The 15,645-nt window shown below is 45.9% G+C and overlaps 1 protein-coding gene across 24 annotated transcripts in view; it reads right to left on the bottom strand.

Annotated features, from left to right (window-relative positions):
* Positions 1-15,645, bottom strand: part of Armc9 (armadillo repeat containing 9) — a 125,705-nt gene that overhangs the window by 109,885 nt on the left and 175 nt on the right. For 19 of the 24 annotated variants that reach the window (XR_015628588.1, XR_015628590.1, XR_015628589.1 and 16 more), the window contains 4 exon segments: positions 12,372-12,459; positions 9,977-10,105; positions 7,698-7,868; positions 5,398-5,553 (listed from right to left, as the gene is read on the bottom strand). Coding sequence is in view for 17 of the 24 variants with exons in the window: in NM_001398574.1 (NP_001385503.1) it covers positions 5,398-5,553; positions 7,698-7,868; positions 9,977-10,105; positions 12,372-12,422 (507 nt within the window). In the remaining 7 variants the exon portion in view is untranslated. 24 annotated transcript variants of the gene reach the window in all.

Raw genomic sequence — 15,645 nt, 5'->3', positions numbered from 1 at the left:
AAATTAATTCGGTGCAGCCTAGGCATGTATACCATGGTAGACATGACACGGACAATTATTCCTTAAGTTGTACACACCCCAAAGCAAGGGAGTGACTTCTGGACCTCATTTAGACAAGAAGACAGACTTGGTACATGCTATACCACCACATGTCATGGCAAGCACTGTGGGTCAATTTTAGTTCAATATATCCTTGAAAAGAAATTACTTATTTCAAATAACATTTATTTATGAAGGAGAAATGATAGAAATTGTGAAAGAGAAAGCATGGCAGTATATAATCAACATCTCATTGCGTAGCTGAGGTTTTGCTATGTTATTCAGGCTGACCTTGAACTTCTGTCTCTTGAGCATTGTGAACACAGGCCGGCACCATGTCTGGCTTGAAACAAACATTCAGGCTGATAATGAACATTATTGGGATCATTTTACTTCTATTCTTCAAATAAAAATATCTCCCACTTAAAACACAAAAGAAAGCAGCCATCCCTAGGAAAGCAACAGTGTTTCAGCCCAGGGCTCTGTCCACTGGACGGTCTGAGCAATCCCAAGAGGGTGCTGAGGTGGCCAAGGTAAATCAAGACATTTTATTTTACTTAGTATTGTCCATGTGTACTATACTTGTGCGCAAGGGCACACATGCCACAGGGTATGAATGGAGGTCAGGGGACCACTTTCAGGAGCCAGCCTTCTCCATCCAGCTTATGGAGGCAGAATCTCTCTTGTGGTCGCAGCTCTGTGGACTCCAGGAGGCTGACCTGAGAGCTTCTGAGCAACTCTCCTGCTCCACTCTTTCCTCACTACAGGGTACTGGGATCAGATGGTAGCAACTACATCTGGTTGGCTGTGAGTCCCAGGGATCAAAACCAGTCTGGCCTACTTGTACCACAAGAACTTTTACCTGCAGAGGCATCTCACCAGCCCAGATATTTATTATATTTTAAAAATTAGACTTACCCATTTTTTTGCTGTGTGGATTTTTTTTTTAAAGATTTATTTATTTTACATGTCTATGTACACCGTCGCTGTCTTCAGACACACCAGAAGAGGACATCAGATCCCATTACAGATGGTTGTGAGCCACCATGTGGATGCTGGGAATTGAACTCAGGACCTCTGGAAGAGCAGTCAGTGCTCTTAACCACTGAGCCATCTCTCCAGCCCCCTGCTGTGTGGATTTTTTGCCTGTCTGTATGTATATGCACCATGTGCTGGCCTGGCAGCTGTGGAGGTCAGAAGAGGGCATTGGATGCCCTGGACCCGGAGTTAGGAATGGATGTAAATCAGCATGTGGGTACTAGGAATTGAACCCAAGAGTCTCTGTAACCCAACAAATGTTCTTTTTTTTTTTCTTTTTTTCGGAGCTGGGGACCAAACCCAGGGCCTTGCGCTTGCTAGGCAAGCGCTCTACCACTGAGCTAATTCCCCAACACCCCCAACAAATGTTCTTAACAACTGAGCTGTTTCTCCAGTTCCCCAATCAAGTTATTTTAAAGCAATCAAAACAAGGGCTGGGAATGTGGCAGAGTACTTGTCTAGCATACAAAAAACATTAGATTTGACCCCTAGTACTGCATAATACCAGGGTGCACGCCTGTGATCCCAGCACCCACTAGGTAGAAGCAGGAGGACCAGAAGCTCAAGGTTATCTCAGCTATACGTTGAGTTCAAGGCCAGCCTGGGCTCCATGAGACCCTCTCTCACAAAACCAAAGCAAGTATTTGGGACCCGTAAGCCAGTCAAACTGTTCTGTGTTAGTTACTATTTCCTTCAGTCGCTTCTGACAATGTTCTCGAAACCAACATGACAGGCAGGAGTACACACTCTCCAGGCATGAAGCCCTTATCTCTCACTGACTGCTTGTATGTCTACTGTTTTCAGCTTTGAGAACACTTCCTGCATCTCATGAGCACTGGATCCCACACTTCTGAAAGACCAGCGTGGGGAGCCCGGAGGAGTGGGTCAGCTCTGACCAACAGTCGGGAAAGCCACTCATCCTCTTTCTCCATCTCTTCCTGTGAGAACACGGCCTTTAAAGTAGGCTCGTGGCAGTTTGACTGTCTTCCCAGCACTAGATGCTCTGACCTTCAAACCGCCAATGGAACCTAATCATGGCTGGACTACTATGGATGTGCGGACTGGGCCAGGGCTCACCTCCATGGCCTTCCTCTGTTCTCTTTGATTCTCCCCCACCTCCAGTGACTGACTCTAGGGTGCTCTGCATGCCAAGCAAGGGCTCCACCCCTGAGTTATATCCCCAGCTTCCTTTACTTTTGAGATAGTAGGATCTCATTAAATTGCCCAGGCTGGCCTTGAACTCTTGCCTCAGTTTCCCTAGTTGCTGGGATTACAGTCTGTACCTCTAGGCTAGCCTTCTATATCTTTACATCTTCACTAACTAAGCTTACTTAACTTAGTCTCTGGCACGAACAGGCGCTCAGGAATGTTCCCTGAAGTCATAAGCATCCTAAGTATTTCTGCAAGAGGATGTTCACCGACAAACTGAATTTACAGAAGACACATTATGTTCATTGCAAAGAAACTGACTAGCTGGACTAGTAATATACATTTTTTACATCCCTTTTATTATTTATTTATTTATTTATTTATTTATTTATTTATTTATGTAAAGGGATGTGTGTTGATGTATGTGTCCAAGGGGGTGAAAGATGTTAGCTCCTGAAGCTGGAGTTCCAGGTAGTTGTGAGTGAATGTTCATCTGATGTGAATGCTGGGACTCCAACTCAGGTCCTGTGCAAGAACAATATGGGCTCCTAACCGCTAAGCCACTCTCCATCCCATGGTGTACCCTTCAATCATAGGACTAGGAAGGCAGAGCTCTGTGGGTTCAAGGTCAGTCTATCCTACATGATGAGTTCCAAGTCAGCCAGGATGACATAACATAGTAAGAGCCTATCAAGAAGAAAATGAGGAGGAGAAGGAGGAGGAGGAAAAGGAAGAGGAAGAGGAAGAGAAAGAGGAGGAGAAAGTCATAGGCAGCAGCAGCTGGTGAGTCTCTGTAAGTTCAAGGTCAGCCTGTTCTATACAGCAAGTTCCAGGAGAGCCAGGAGCCCGGTCTACAATGAGAGACCTTGTCCCAAGGGAATAAAAAGGACAAATTTTCTGTCCAGTTGATACTGCAACACATATAATGTAAACACACACACACACACACACACACACACACACACACACACACACACACACACACATACACACACACGCACTCACACACAAACTAACTAAAAACAAAAACAACGCACACTGAGGTCCATTTAAAATCTCTGAGTGACAAGAAAGGAATCACAGAGTCCACAAATGACAAGAGTAAGAATCCTGAGAGTGGAAAACCTGTAACCCTGAGGGCTCAGTAAAGATTGGGATAAGAATAATCCACTGCAGAATTGGGACAGCAAGTCACTCTGAAGGGCAACCAGCTAAGGTTCTGCACTTAGAGGATAAAGCAAGGAAATGTGTGGCTACCCTCACACAGACAGACAGAAGGACAGAAAACCTCACTTGAGGCCTAATTAGTGAATTTTACCCCATGTGTTCTTTACCATAATTTTAAAAGGGATGGAGGATATAATGAGAAGAGTCATGGACATCTGATCAGCTGTTGTGATGATGGTTTGTCTGTGCTTGGCTCAGGGAATAGCACTGTTGGGAGGTGTGGCCTTGTTGGAGTGGGTGCAGCCTTGTGGGTATGGGCTTTTTTGAGACTTCCTTTGTCAATGCAATTAATATAAATCTCTTTACCTTAGCCTCAGGTAGACTCTTCAGACAAGGGCAAAAGGCAACCACATTCTTCATGAAAATACCACAAAAACAGTCTCTAGGCCACATATTGAAATTCTTCTCCACTGAACTCTCTTGGGCCAGGTCTGCACAATTCAAATCACTCTCAGCAACAAAGTCTTTCATATTCTTACAAGGACAGCCCATTAAGTCCCACTTAAAGCATTCCACTGGTTCTCAAATCCAAAGACCCAAAATCCACATCCTTCCAGGCAAAAGCATGGTCAGGCCTATCACAGCAATACCTCAGTCCCTGGTACCAGCTTCTGTCTTAGGGTTTTACTGCTGTGAACAGACACCATGACCAAGGCAACTCTTAGAACAACATTTAACTGGGGCTGGCTTACAGGTTCAGAGGTTCAGTCCATTATCATCAAGGCAGGAGCATGGCAGCATCCAGGCAGGCATGGTGCAGGAGGAGCTGAGAGTTCTACATCTTCATCTGAAGACTGCTAGCCTAGCAGAATACTGGCACCCAGGCAGGTAGGAGGAGGTTCTTAAAACCCATACCCACAGGGCCACACCTACTCCAACGGGCCACACCTTCTAATAATGCCACTCCCTGGGCCAAGCATATACAAACCATCACAGCTGTCCAGAGGAAACAATAAAGAGAATGGAACAGAGGCAAGAATATAAAGAAACACAAACAGAATTCTCCAGAATTGTTCCAAGATACAAGGCATCAAATCAAGGAAGCTCAATAAACCCAAACTGAAATCAAATATTTGACCCTGGACACACTAAAATGAAATTAGACATCCTCAAATCCAGGGGGGAAAAAAGGATCACCTTGCGACAGACAGACAGACAGGCTCCTCCCTCCAAAAGAGTCGCAAGGGGTGGTAGGGAAAATGCAGGTTAGCTAGGCTTAAACATAAGGGGATCATTGTCTTCAATCCTTATAAAGTGTAATCAGTATGACCGCTGGTGCACCTTCAACAAGTCAGTTAGTCAGCAGGCCTCAGTGTTGACAACAACAACATCCCACATTACGACACAAGGAAAGCTTGTTAAAACAAACTATCTGAACACTGTTTTAAAATAAAATGTGTTTGCTTGGAACAGAGGTGGGGATAGAAGCAGATGCAAAGGGGTGACACAAGGCAGTTCTCAGGAATGACATTGCAAAAATTCTGTTCCCTAATGGTGGTGACTATGCACATGTTAAAATCCACAGAACTTTACCTGTCCAGAAGTCAATTTTACTATATGACGTCTGAAAAACCAATTTGATATGTATGCATGGGTGTGTGCATATGTGCATAAGTGTGTGCATCTTACTGAGGATTATGTCAGCATGTGGTTCAGGCTGTACAGATTATACGTCGTTACTAGCCTGCTTCTATGTTTTGCTACGTCCCTTACAGGTTTATATATATATGAGCAAGAACATACCACAGCTGGTACAGGACTGAAAAAGTAAGTCAAATGCTATCCAACCATTGAATACAATACTATATACATTATGATAGCTATATAAATTACAATTAAATAATAATGAGGATAAATCCTATTTTTTTTTTTAAAGCATCACCTAGAAACCACAATACAACAATGTGGCCGAGGTTCTGACAAGTTCCTCAGGCAGTTGCTTACCTGGAAGAGCTCTTTAAATGAGGGGTGGACCATAGGATTGGGCACGAAGGGGAGGGCATAGAAGGGAAGAAACTCCGTAGTCTGGCTCAGGGAGGCCCCTTTTGTCTCCAGGTAGGTTTTGAAATAAGAAATCCTTTCATCTAGCTCCTGTCTGTCCTAGAAGAAGGAAGACATGTGCTCAGGGTCTCTGGTCTCAGTCCTCCTGCTCACCCCGTCCACTCTGTGAGGCTCCCTAGGTCCCAGCCACGTCATTAGCATCTCCACCTGGCCTGGCAGGTGCACTGCTCCAGTGTCTGACGTCACTTTGGACAGGATGCCAGAGGACCAATGAGCCATTCACATGGTGTTTTATATCACTATTATCGTTTTCTCACGTCCTTCGAAAGCTTCACAAACATAATTTTCAGCGTCAGAACCGATCACCTTGGCTGTCATAATCTAGTTTACTGACTCATTCTGAGATGTACCCTTCTGTTTTGCAGACACAAACATTTGTCTGCATCCCCATGTTTCTAAAGGGGAATGACACATTTTTGTAGGTTCCTGAAACAGAAGCACCCTCCTTCCCTTCATGAAGCTAAGGACTGACCATGCCTACACCACTGTTCCAAGCCCAACCAGTTTGAGGAACCCGCCTCTCCGGCCCCAGGGAGGACACCGAGGCTTTAGCATGGGTATTTCTCTCACTTCTCTCCACCACAGCTCCCACCTCCCTTTCCCATCTCACCCAGCCTGTGCCATGAGGTCCTCTCCTGAGCACGGGGCTTAGAAAACAGTTAACACTGACTTTCACATTACATCAAACAGAAAAAACTTTAAACAGAAATAAGGTGGAACAAAACAAAACAAAACAACAACAACAGCAGCACAGAAAGCCTGAGCCTCCCTCTGGGTCACACTTAGATGAGCAGCCTTCCAAGAATGGCTACTTCACAGATCCCTTAGCGCTGCTCCCTCCACTCTGCCCCTGACATCCCAATGAGCTCCCACAGCAACTCAGGGCAGTCAAGTGGGTTTGGCCCACTTCACTTATATTAAAATGTTAATTTTGATCCCCAAACTGTTTACATGAATGTCTGCACATAAGACACTGAGCGACCCTGTCCCCAGTTGGTTTTGATTGTTAAATAAAGATGCCAGCAGCCAAAGGCTGGGCAGGACAGATTCCCAGGCTTGGGAGAGAAGGAGGGAGGGAAGGAAGGAGGGAGAGACGGTGGGGATGGGGACCGGGGACAGGGTGGGGGCACGAGAGGGTCTTAGGATGAGAGGGGTGTAGGAGGAGATGGACATAGGGTGGATCATATAGGAATGATCACACCGTGAAGGAGAGGAGGGTGAGTAGGCCAAAATGTAGTATATATGGAAAGTAGCCCTGGGTTGTGGGGGTGCCCAGAAGGTAACAGGGCAACAAAGATAAAAATGTAGATTTGCGGGGGCTGGAGAGGTGGCTCAGTGGTTAAGAGCACTGACTGCTCCTTCAGAGGTCCTGAGTTCAAATCCCAGCAACCACATGTTGGCTCACAACCATCTGTAATGGGGTCTGATGCCCTCTTCTGGTGTGTCTGAAGACAGCGACAGTGTACTCACACACATAAAATAAATAAATCTTAAAAAAAAAAAAAATGTAGATTTGCACGGTGTTAATTCAGGTATACCAGAGGGGAGGTTTAAAAGTGCCCAGCCATTGAGCTTATCGAGGCATAGCAAAATTAACTTGCATGTGTGTATGTCTTTCATGTGTGAATCCTGAGGACTTTGATGGTGGCTGGAAGAACCACCTGCCAGAGACAGAATGGTTTAACTAATTCACCACCACAGGGCAGTGTTACCGAGTGATCTGATGCCAGCTCTGTCCTTTGCTGTTTTGTCTGTAGTTGAAGGCTCATCCACCACATGGGCTCGGCACTCCGGCCGATCTAGAAAAGGCAGAAGCTAAACTCGAGCCCACAGACCTTTTCTAGACACAGGCACACTACTTCCCCAATACTTGCATTGCAGCGTATGGTCTAAGTCTTCTCTCAGATACACCAAGTTACCTGATAAAGCCAACTTACTTGGATGTGGCTCCGAGACTCACACACATGAGGTATTTAAAAGGAAAACAATTTAACTTTGATCAAAAAAATTACAAAATCTCCATATAAATTAGGAAATAGCCTTTTGAGAATGAAGCCAAAAATCATTTTTCAGGACACAAAATGTAACGATGAAATGGTCACCACCCTAGGCCCATGCTTCCTTGAAATCTGTGAGGCCTGCTAGCTAGCTCAGCCTGACCCGGCCCTAACCAGCGTGCCTACCGGCCTGCCCCCGGAGTACTTGAGCAGGTAGATGGCGAAGTGGATGTGAAGGTAGAACTCCAGCTTCTGAGCCAGGGAGTCGGTGTCTCTGATGGAGCTGGGAATGTGTCCCTCCCACAAATCGAAGAACAACTTCTGGTCTCCACTGTCAAACGCCGCCACCAAATCCTTCTGCAGAGAAGACATAAGAATTCAGGTCGAAGCCAGACATGGTGATGCATGCCTTACTCACAGCACTTGGGGGGCAGAGGCTGGTGCATCTCTGTGAGTTTGAGGCCAGCCTGGTCTACAGAGTAAGCTCCAGGGTAGCCAGGGCTACACAGAAAGACCCTGTCTTGAAAATCCAAAATAAGCAAAAAAAGTCAAATAAGATGCTCATCCTCCCAGCACCCCAAACTCACACCCACCAAGGCCAGATGCCTCCTTCCCAGAGGCTCCTTAGGCAGCCCTGTGACCACTCCTAGATTTCCGGTCTTTGCAATACCCAACCTGAACTCTCTGAGCACATGAAATGCTAAGGCCTTCAAAACAGACAGAGTTCTGAGGCTGGAGGATGCACGGGCATGTGTATGTGCTGAAGGCTCCTTGGGGTACGACAGACTCCCACAGAGGAGAACAACTGTGTCAGAATGCTGCCTTACCCGGAGCTGCTACCATCCATTCAACACAAACCCACAACTTTTTAAAGGGAGCCCAATAATGAATTTCTATGTCCTCCAAACCAGCTTGGAAAAGCTGAGAGCGGCCTGTTACCCACTGTGCATGGGCACTGCCAGAACAGAGCATAGGCAGCCACGCACAGGCCCCCGTTGTCTAGGGGAACCTGGTCAGAGGCTCCTTGATTTCTTGTGAATGAAGAATACAGTGGTGAAGTGACTATGCCCAGGGCTGTGCTGCTGGGCTAGCCTCAGCCTCATGCTCCCCTCTGCTGAGCTCCCCTGCAAACCCTGCCAGGCACTCTGGGGAGGCTGAGAGTTCCGTGACTGTGGACGAGGTGAGTGCTGACTTACCTGGTATTTTAAGCTTAGAGTCATGACATATTTTTCAAACATGTCTTGTCAGACTCTACATATCAAACGGTCCATCTGCAGTTTATTCTAGATTCTATATTGGTAAATAACAGATCTTTGCTATGTCCTTACCATTGCATCTATACGTGGACACAGCCCCTGCTTTAAAATAACCTCTATACATAAGCTGATCCACTGTACCTCTGGTTGCAAACTAATCCTCTGTTAGCCAGGGCCACTGAGATAAGAATGTATCCACACCACTGATCATGGAGAGCACAGTGCTGCTGGAGCTGGGCCTAAGAATGGCAGCTTAAGGCAACCGACAGTAGATTTTGCTTAATCACTACTGCAGACATTTTTGTGGTTTGAGTTTCTAAAAAATACTTTAATTATATCTATTTAGAGAGACTGTGTGTAAGTGTATGTGCATATGTGTGACGTGTTGGCACATATGCCTTAATGTGTGTAATGTATAAGGTCAAAAGACAACCTTTGGGAATTGGTTCTCCCACCATGGAATCAAACTCAGGTCCTGAGGGTTGGGAGCAAGTGTGCCTACCCACTGAGCCATCTTTGTAGAGCAGTTTTTTTCCTGGATTTGTCTTGCTTTCCTGATCTTCTTGCTTCAGCCTCCTGAGTCCTGGGGATAGGGTGTGTGCTGCCATTCTCCTCTTATGCTCTAAGCTACTGTTTGGGAACTAACAGTGGGGCACGATGATAGAGTGGTAAATACTGTAGCATGACAATATACAGTATTATCTAATAGCTATTGACTGGATATCCAAGATGAGTAAATATTAAACACACACAAACACCAGAGAAGAATACACATTAGCAAAGACGATAAAACTGAAACACTCTATATTACTGGAGGGGACATAGATTTATTTTATTTTATGTGTAGGGGTTTTGCCTACACATATGTCTGTGCCCCATGTACATGTGCATGCCTGGTACCTGCAGAAACTGAAAGGGGGCCTCAGATCTCTTGGAACTGGAGTTACAGATGTTATGAGCCACTGTGTGGGGGCTGGGAATTGAACCTGGGTCCTCTGGAAGAGGAGGCCAGTGCTCTTGACTGCTGGGCCATCACTCTAGCCCTTCCTGTTGTTTTTGATAGCAACCATCCTAATGTGAACTAGGATACATTGTGGCTCTTGGTGCCTCCTCTGACAGCTTTGGGTCTATTTTTATCTAACATGAGAGAACTTGCACTTTTCTGACTGTCAGAAGTGTCTTCACAGCTGAAGCCAGGTGAGGCCTTACCTGGATCATCAGTGAGTTGGAGTCCTTCTTTAGTGACCCACCGACAGTTTTACATAGTGGCTTTCCTTTTACTTTGCATTCTTTTGAAAATGTCTTCAAGGTGTCTTCAAATTCAGCAAAATCTAAATACTGGAAAAGAGAACATAATTCAGGAACAAAAAAATAAAACTCAAATACTATATTTAAACAAAGGCCAAATACCCTGAATACATACTCCCTAATGCAGACACACAAAAGACCAGCAGGAATACACTCAAAACCACACACTAGAATGTGTGTCATCAAAAAGACAAGACCTGGGGATGGTTCAGCACGTGATAGTCTTGCAGAGGACCCAAGGCTGATTCCCAGCACCAGAATCAGGAGGCTCACAACTTCCTGTCACTCTAGCTGGCACCTGTACTGGCACCTCCACTGGCACCTGCACTCGAATGAACGTAGATGCACACAAACACATAAATCATAAAATAAAATAAGTCTTCAGAAAGACAAGTGCTCACAGTGACAAAAGAAGTAGAGGAAAGGGAAGCTTCTATACTGTTGGTGACAATGGAGACCAAACCAGCTATGGATGGAAAGTAATGGGGTTCCTCAGAAAGCTAAAGATAGAAATAATAATAATAATAATAATAATAATAATAATAATAATAAGTAAATAAATAAAAAACATATATTACATACATGCATGCAATTGTCAAGTAACAAGTCACTCAACAAAAATATCTGAACTAGGCTATGATCCAGCAGTCCCATTTTTGGGATATATATCTGGGGCTGGAGGGATGGCTCAGAGGTTAAGAGCACTGACTGCTCTTCCAGAGGTCCTGAGTTCAATTCCCAGCAACCACATGGTGGCTCACAACCATCTGGAATGAGATCTGATGCCCTCTTCTGGTGTGTCTGAGGACAGCTACAGTGTACTCATGTACATAATAAATAATTAATAAAAAATAAAAAGGAAAACGTTAGCAGGGAGACCCCTGCATAGCTCCCAGTCTCAAGAACAATGCTCCAAACGGTTCTTCACTTGGTATCAGTTACAGCCTGTTGTACTGGTCCTATACTGTGGCTGGGTCCCCTGGTCCTGTCTAGTCTGTGGTTCCAGTCAGAGACATGTATTCACCATCACCACCATGAACAGTTGCCTGTCCAAAGTGGACAGACACCATCTTCCCTCCAGAGTCTCTTGAGGCATGTCTGACAGTTTACTCACACTGACCAGCCTCCACTTTTTCAGCTCTAAACCTCGGAGGGCCTGCCTGGGTCCTGCCCTCCCCAAGCTTTCAGTATAGCAAATCTAAATGGCCGTGAGTTAACGGTGATCTACGGCACATGCCTGTGATCCCAACACTGGAGAGGCAGAGGCAGGAGGAAGGGGATTTCAAGGTCATCTTTGGCTACCTATCAGTTTCAAGGCCATCCTGGGCTATATGAGACCCAATCAAACACAATACACTTGCATGCAGTGATTTTTAAAAAATTGCAATTTAGAAAAAATATGTCGCACCTTAGTATTTATTTATATAGACATTTACTCATTTGTTTTGATAACTGGATGTCTGCATAAAGTCTAGACTGAGCTGCTGAAGCCTCTCAAGTGCTGGGATAGATGTGTAAGCCTGCTACATTTTTTTTTTTCATTTTCTTTTTTTTGGAGCTGGGGACCGAACCCAGGGCCTTGCGCTTGTTAGGCAAGCGCTCTACCACTGAGCTAAATCCCCAACCCCTTAGCCTGCTACATTTTAAAGATGTATTTATTTTATGTGCATAGGCAGCTTGTCTGCATGTGTATCTGAACACTGCATGCACACAGCATCCACAAAGGCAGAAGAAGACATTATACTGGAATTATAGATGGCTGATAGCCACCATGGGTACTGGGGCCCAAACCTGGGTCCTCTGGAAGAGCAGTCAGTGTTTTTAACCATCAAGCTAATCTTGCTTGCTATTTCTCTCTAAAGTTTTATTCACTTTTTATTTTTACGTGTATGAGTATTTTGCCTACATATATGTATTGTGCCACATCCATGCCCAGTATCCACAGAAGCCAGAAAAGGGTGTTGGGTTCCCTGAGACTAGAATTACCGATGGCTGTTAAGTTCCCACGTGGGTGCTGAGAACCAAACCTGGGTCCTCTGGAAGAGCGGCCAGTGAGCTTAACCCCTGAGCCATCTCTCTGGTCCCACTACATTTAAACACGTTTTGGGGACCTGAGTTCTAATCCCAGGACCCACAAAGGCAACTCACAAATGCCTGCAACTTTAGCTCCAGGAACCCAGTGTCCCACTATGGCCTCTGTGGGCTCACGAACAATGCGAACAGTCAGTCAGTCAGACACAAACACACAAATAATCTTTAAAAATGCCTTTCTGTGACTTGTGCTTCATATAACTACCTCTTTCACTAGTCCAAGTAATTCAGACTCGTGAGCCAGGACATCCCCCATAGTGAACTGTTACTGGTAATTCTCACAGCAGAAATCTCTACAAGACAAAAAAAAAAAAAAAGGTTAATTTAAACCACTGAGAAATCACAAGTGGGTGGCGGTGGGCAGGATACAAGGTCCCAAAGACGGGCACATAGTGAACCTCAGAACCTGTGACTATGGGGCAATGGGAGGTCACATGACTAAGGGGATTTAAAGGTGCTGGTGGTTAAGATAACTGATCAGCTGTTCACAGAGATAAGCCTGGATTACTAGGCCAAGAGAGTCACTGAGGAAGAAGAGGCAGAAAGACCAGCGTCAGAATGACAAGACACAGAAAGAGGGACTGGTCACTTTGGGCTTTGATAGTGGACAGTCAAAAGAGGTAAGGCAGGAACTGGGAGGCAAGGCACTGGCCTGGAGTTTGTTATGAAAGGAACAGGCTGCCAAGGCCTGAATCTAGCACACTCATCTGAGTCCCCTTAGTAGATGTCTAGTCACATACTTTACGTGGCTATCCACCAGAAACGCTCACTTCAGGCTTCTGATCTGCAGAGCTTCAGGACACTAAACCTGCCCTACTTCAAGCACCAAGTTCACAGTGATCCCTCACAGCAACAGTAGGAAACACAAGCGCTGAGCTGTGGAGAGTGCTTGACTAATATGCACAAAGCCCTCTAGCACCTCACAAACTGGGTGTGCTGCCAACTGGAGGGAGGGGTGTGATGCACACACCTGTGATCCCAGCACATGGAGGTGTTTCTAGGAAGCCACAGATGAAGACAGACTCCTTAGGCCCATCTCTTCAAGCTTCCATTTGTAGCTCTCCACTTATCTGCTGTCTTGAACCACACTGGGCATCACACAGTTCCAGCACACACAGAAACTCACTGATGCCCACAATATACCTGCTCTCAAGGACCTGCATGTCCATAGTTCTGTTTTGATGCTCTTTCTGCAAACATCTACATCCTGTTTGGTCTCTGCTCAATGGTACCCACCCAGAGAGACTTGGGAAAACACGCCATCTGGCCCATCACTCCCGAGCCGTCTGTGCTGCTGATTCCCAGAAGCACTCCCCACTGGTTGACTTCAATGTCCTCTCACTGATGCACTTGCATCAGAATTCCCTTCCTAACTCAAGGCAAGCATTCTGTGTGGCGCTATGACCCAAGATGCCTATTAGACATCCTGGTCTGAACAGGTCTGGAGCTGGATGGAAAGAGATTCAAGGAAGAGAATGAAAACAAAGGCCGAGGTCACCATCTCATTAGAAATAGAGTAATGATCTGAAGAAAAGGGAAGGTGGGAACAACACTGACTAAGAGGCATGGTACCCGGAATTCTGAGTTCTCCAAAGCTATATGGATGTATATAGGATGGCACCAGTCTACAGTGCTGTTGCTTTCCCCAGGCACTTGCAGCTGCCTGTGCTGCTCCTAGGTGAGGTCTGCCTAGAAGGAAGAAACGTGATAGTGAGGGGACAGGGACACTAAGCTAGGCTGGAGTCAGGGGAGGCGAGGGTGGGGGTGTCACACAGTGAGCTGACTGCAGTGTCAACTGCTGCAAAAGTGACCCAGAAGTCAGAAGTCTGAATGGGAGGGAGGCTTCAAGTGACACTTTGGGGCACCACACAGCAACAAGCAGCTTCCAAGCACTGAGTGCACCTATAAGGAGGGTGGAGGAAAAAAATGCTGAAAATAAGGGAAAGTGGAGCTGGGCAACAGTGGAGCACCCCTTTAGTCCCAGCACTTGGGAGGCAGAAGCAGGTGGAGCTCTGAGTTCAAAGCCAGCCTGGTCTACAGACTGAGTTCCAAGACAACCATGGTTACAGAGAGAAACCCTGTCTCAACACCACCACCACCCCAACAAAATAAGGAAAGTGAGCAAGTCATGATGTTGAAGGTAAGTAGAACGGTAAGGAAACTTCTGTTAAAAAGGCTGTCTGGGATTGGAGAAATGGCTCAGAGGTTGGGAGCACTGGCTGCTCCCCTAGAGAACCTAGGTTTAATTCCCAGCACATGACAGCTCACAACCGTTTATTAATACCAGTTTGTGGGAAACCATGGCTTCAGGTATGCACTTGGTGTGTGTGTGTGTGTGTGTGTGTGTGTGTGTGTGTGAATGTGTGTGTGTGTGTGTGTGTGTGTGTGTGTGTGTGCACGCGTGCTCATGTGGGCATACAGGCAAAATACCCATACACATAAAGTAAAAAAAAAAAAAAAATCTCTTTTAAAAAGAAAGAAAACCTCCTTGCTGACACCCTGGTATAGTGTAAATATACACCTTTAATCTCAGTATTAGTGAGGTAGAGGCAGGCAGATCTCGAAGTTTCAGGCCCGCCTGGTCTACAGAGTGAGTTCCAGGATAGTCAGGGAAACCCTGTCTTGGAAAAAAATAAGTAAATTAATTAATTATATTTTAAAGCAGGCTGGTCAAGACATAGGGAGCAAGTCAGTAAACAGCACTCCTCCATGGCCTCTGCATCCACGGCAGCTCATGCATCTGGGATCCTGCCCTGCCTCACTTCCTTTGATGAATAGAGATGTGGAATCCTAAGCAAAATAAACCCTTTCTCCCCTATGCTGTTTTTGGTCATACTGTTTCATCTCAGCAATCGAAATTCTAATTAGCACAGTTCCTCCACCTCATAGGCAAACCCACAACCTCTCCAGAGCTAGAATTAAATCTATGCTGCTATTGCAGGAGAATGTGCAGGTGTTGGTTCTCTCCTTCCAATGTGTGGATTCTGGGTTTTCAAGTCATCAGGTTCGGTCAGCCCGTGTATATCTCTTGTGAGTTCGAGGCAGCCCTTGAACCCTCTGTGTTGGATGGATGTCCTGTCTCCTTAGCTAAGTTAACTTAGTCCAAACAACCTCTGGGCTAAGGATCTACTTTGTGGAGAAAGAAGCAAACTGTTCATAGTGTTTTGGCATGCGGTGACGATGCCATCTCTCCGTCTGCGGGAGATTCAGACCTACAGTTGGCTGATGAGTTTGTCCTGCAAGTATCATGCTTCCACTTAGATTCAGTGATGTCTGAGCGTTCCCTGGGCGCTGGGAAAGAAGACTACTAATGAAAACTATAGAGAGAAAGGAACCTAAATACCCCCAGGCCACGAGATCGTGCTGCCAATGCTCAGCGAGAAGGCCCGAGGCCACTCCAAGTCCGCCTCACCGCAGCGGAGTCAGGGGCTCCTGGGGGAAGCAATGGGATGCTCAGGCGGCCGCCTCCGACCCTGGCC

The sequence above is a fragment of the Rattus norvegicus genome, chromosome 9 (genome assembly GCF_021556685.1).
Source record: "Rattus norvegicus strain SHRSP/BbbUtx chromosome 9, alternate assembly SHRSP_T2T, whole genome shotgun sequence".
Lineage (NCBI taxonomy): Eukaryota > Metazoa > Chordata > Mammalia > Rodentia > Muridae > Rattus > Rattus norvegicus.
The sequence above is the reverse complement of the archived record's forward strand: the minus strand, read 5'-3'. Positions and strand labels throughout refer to the sequence as shown.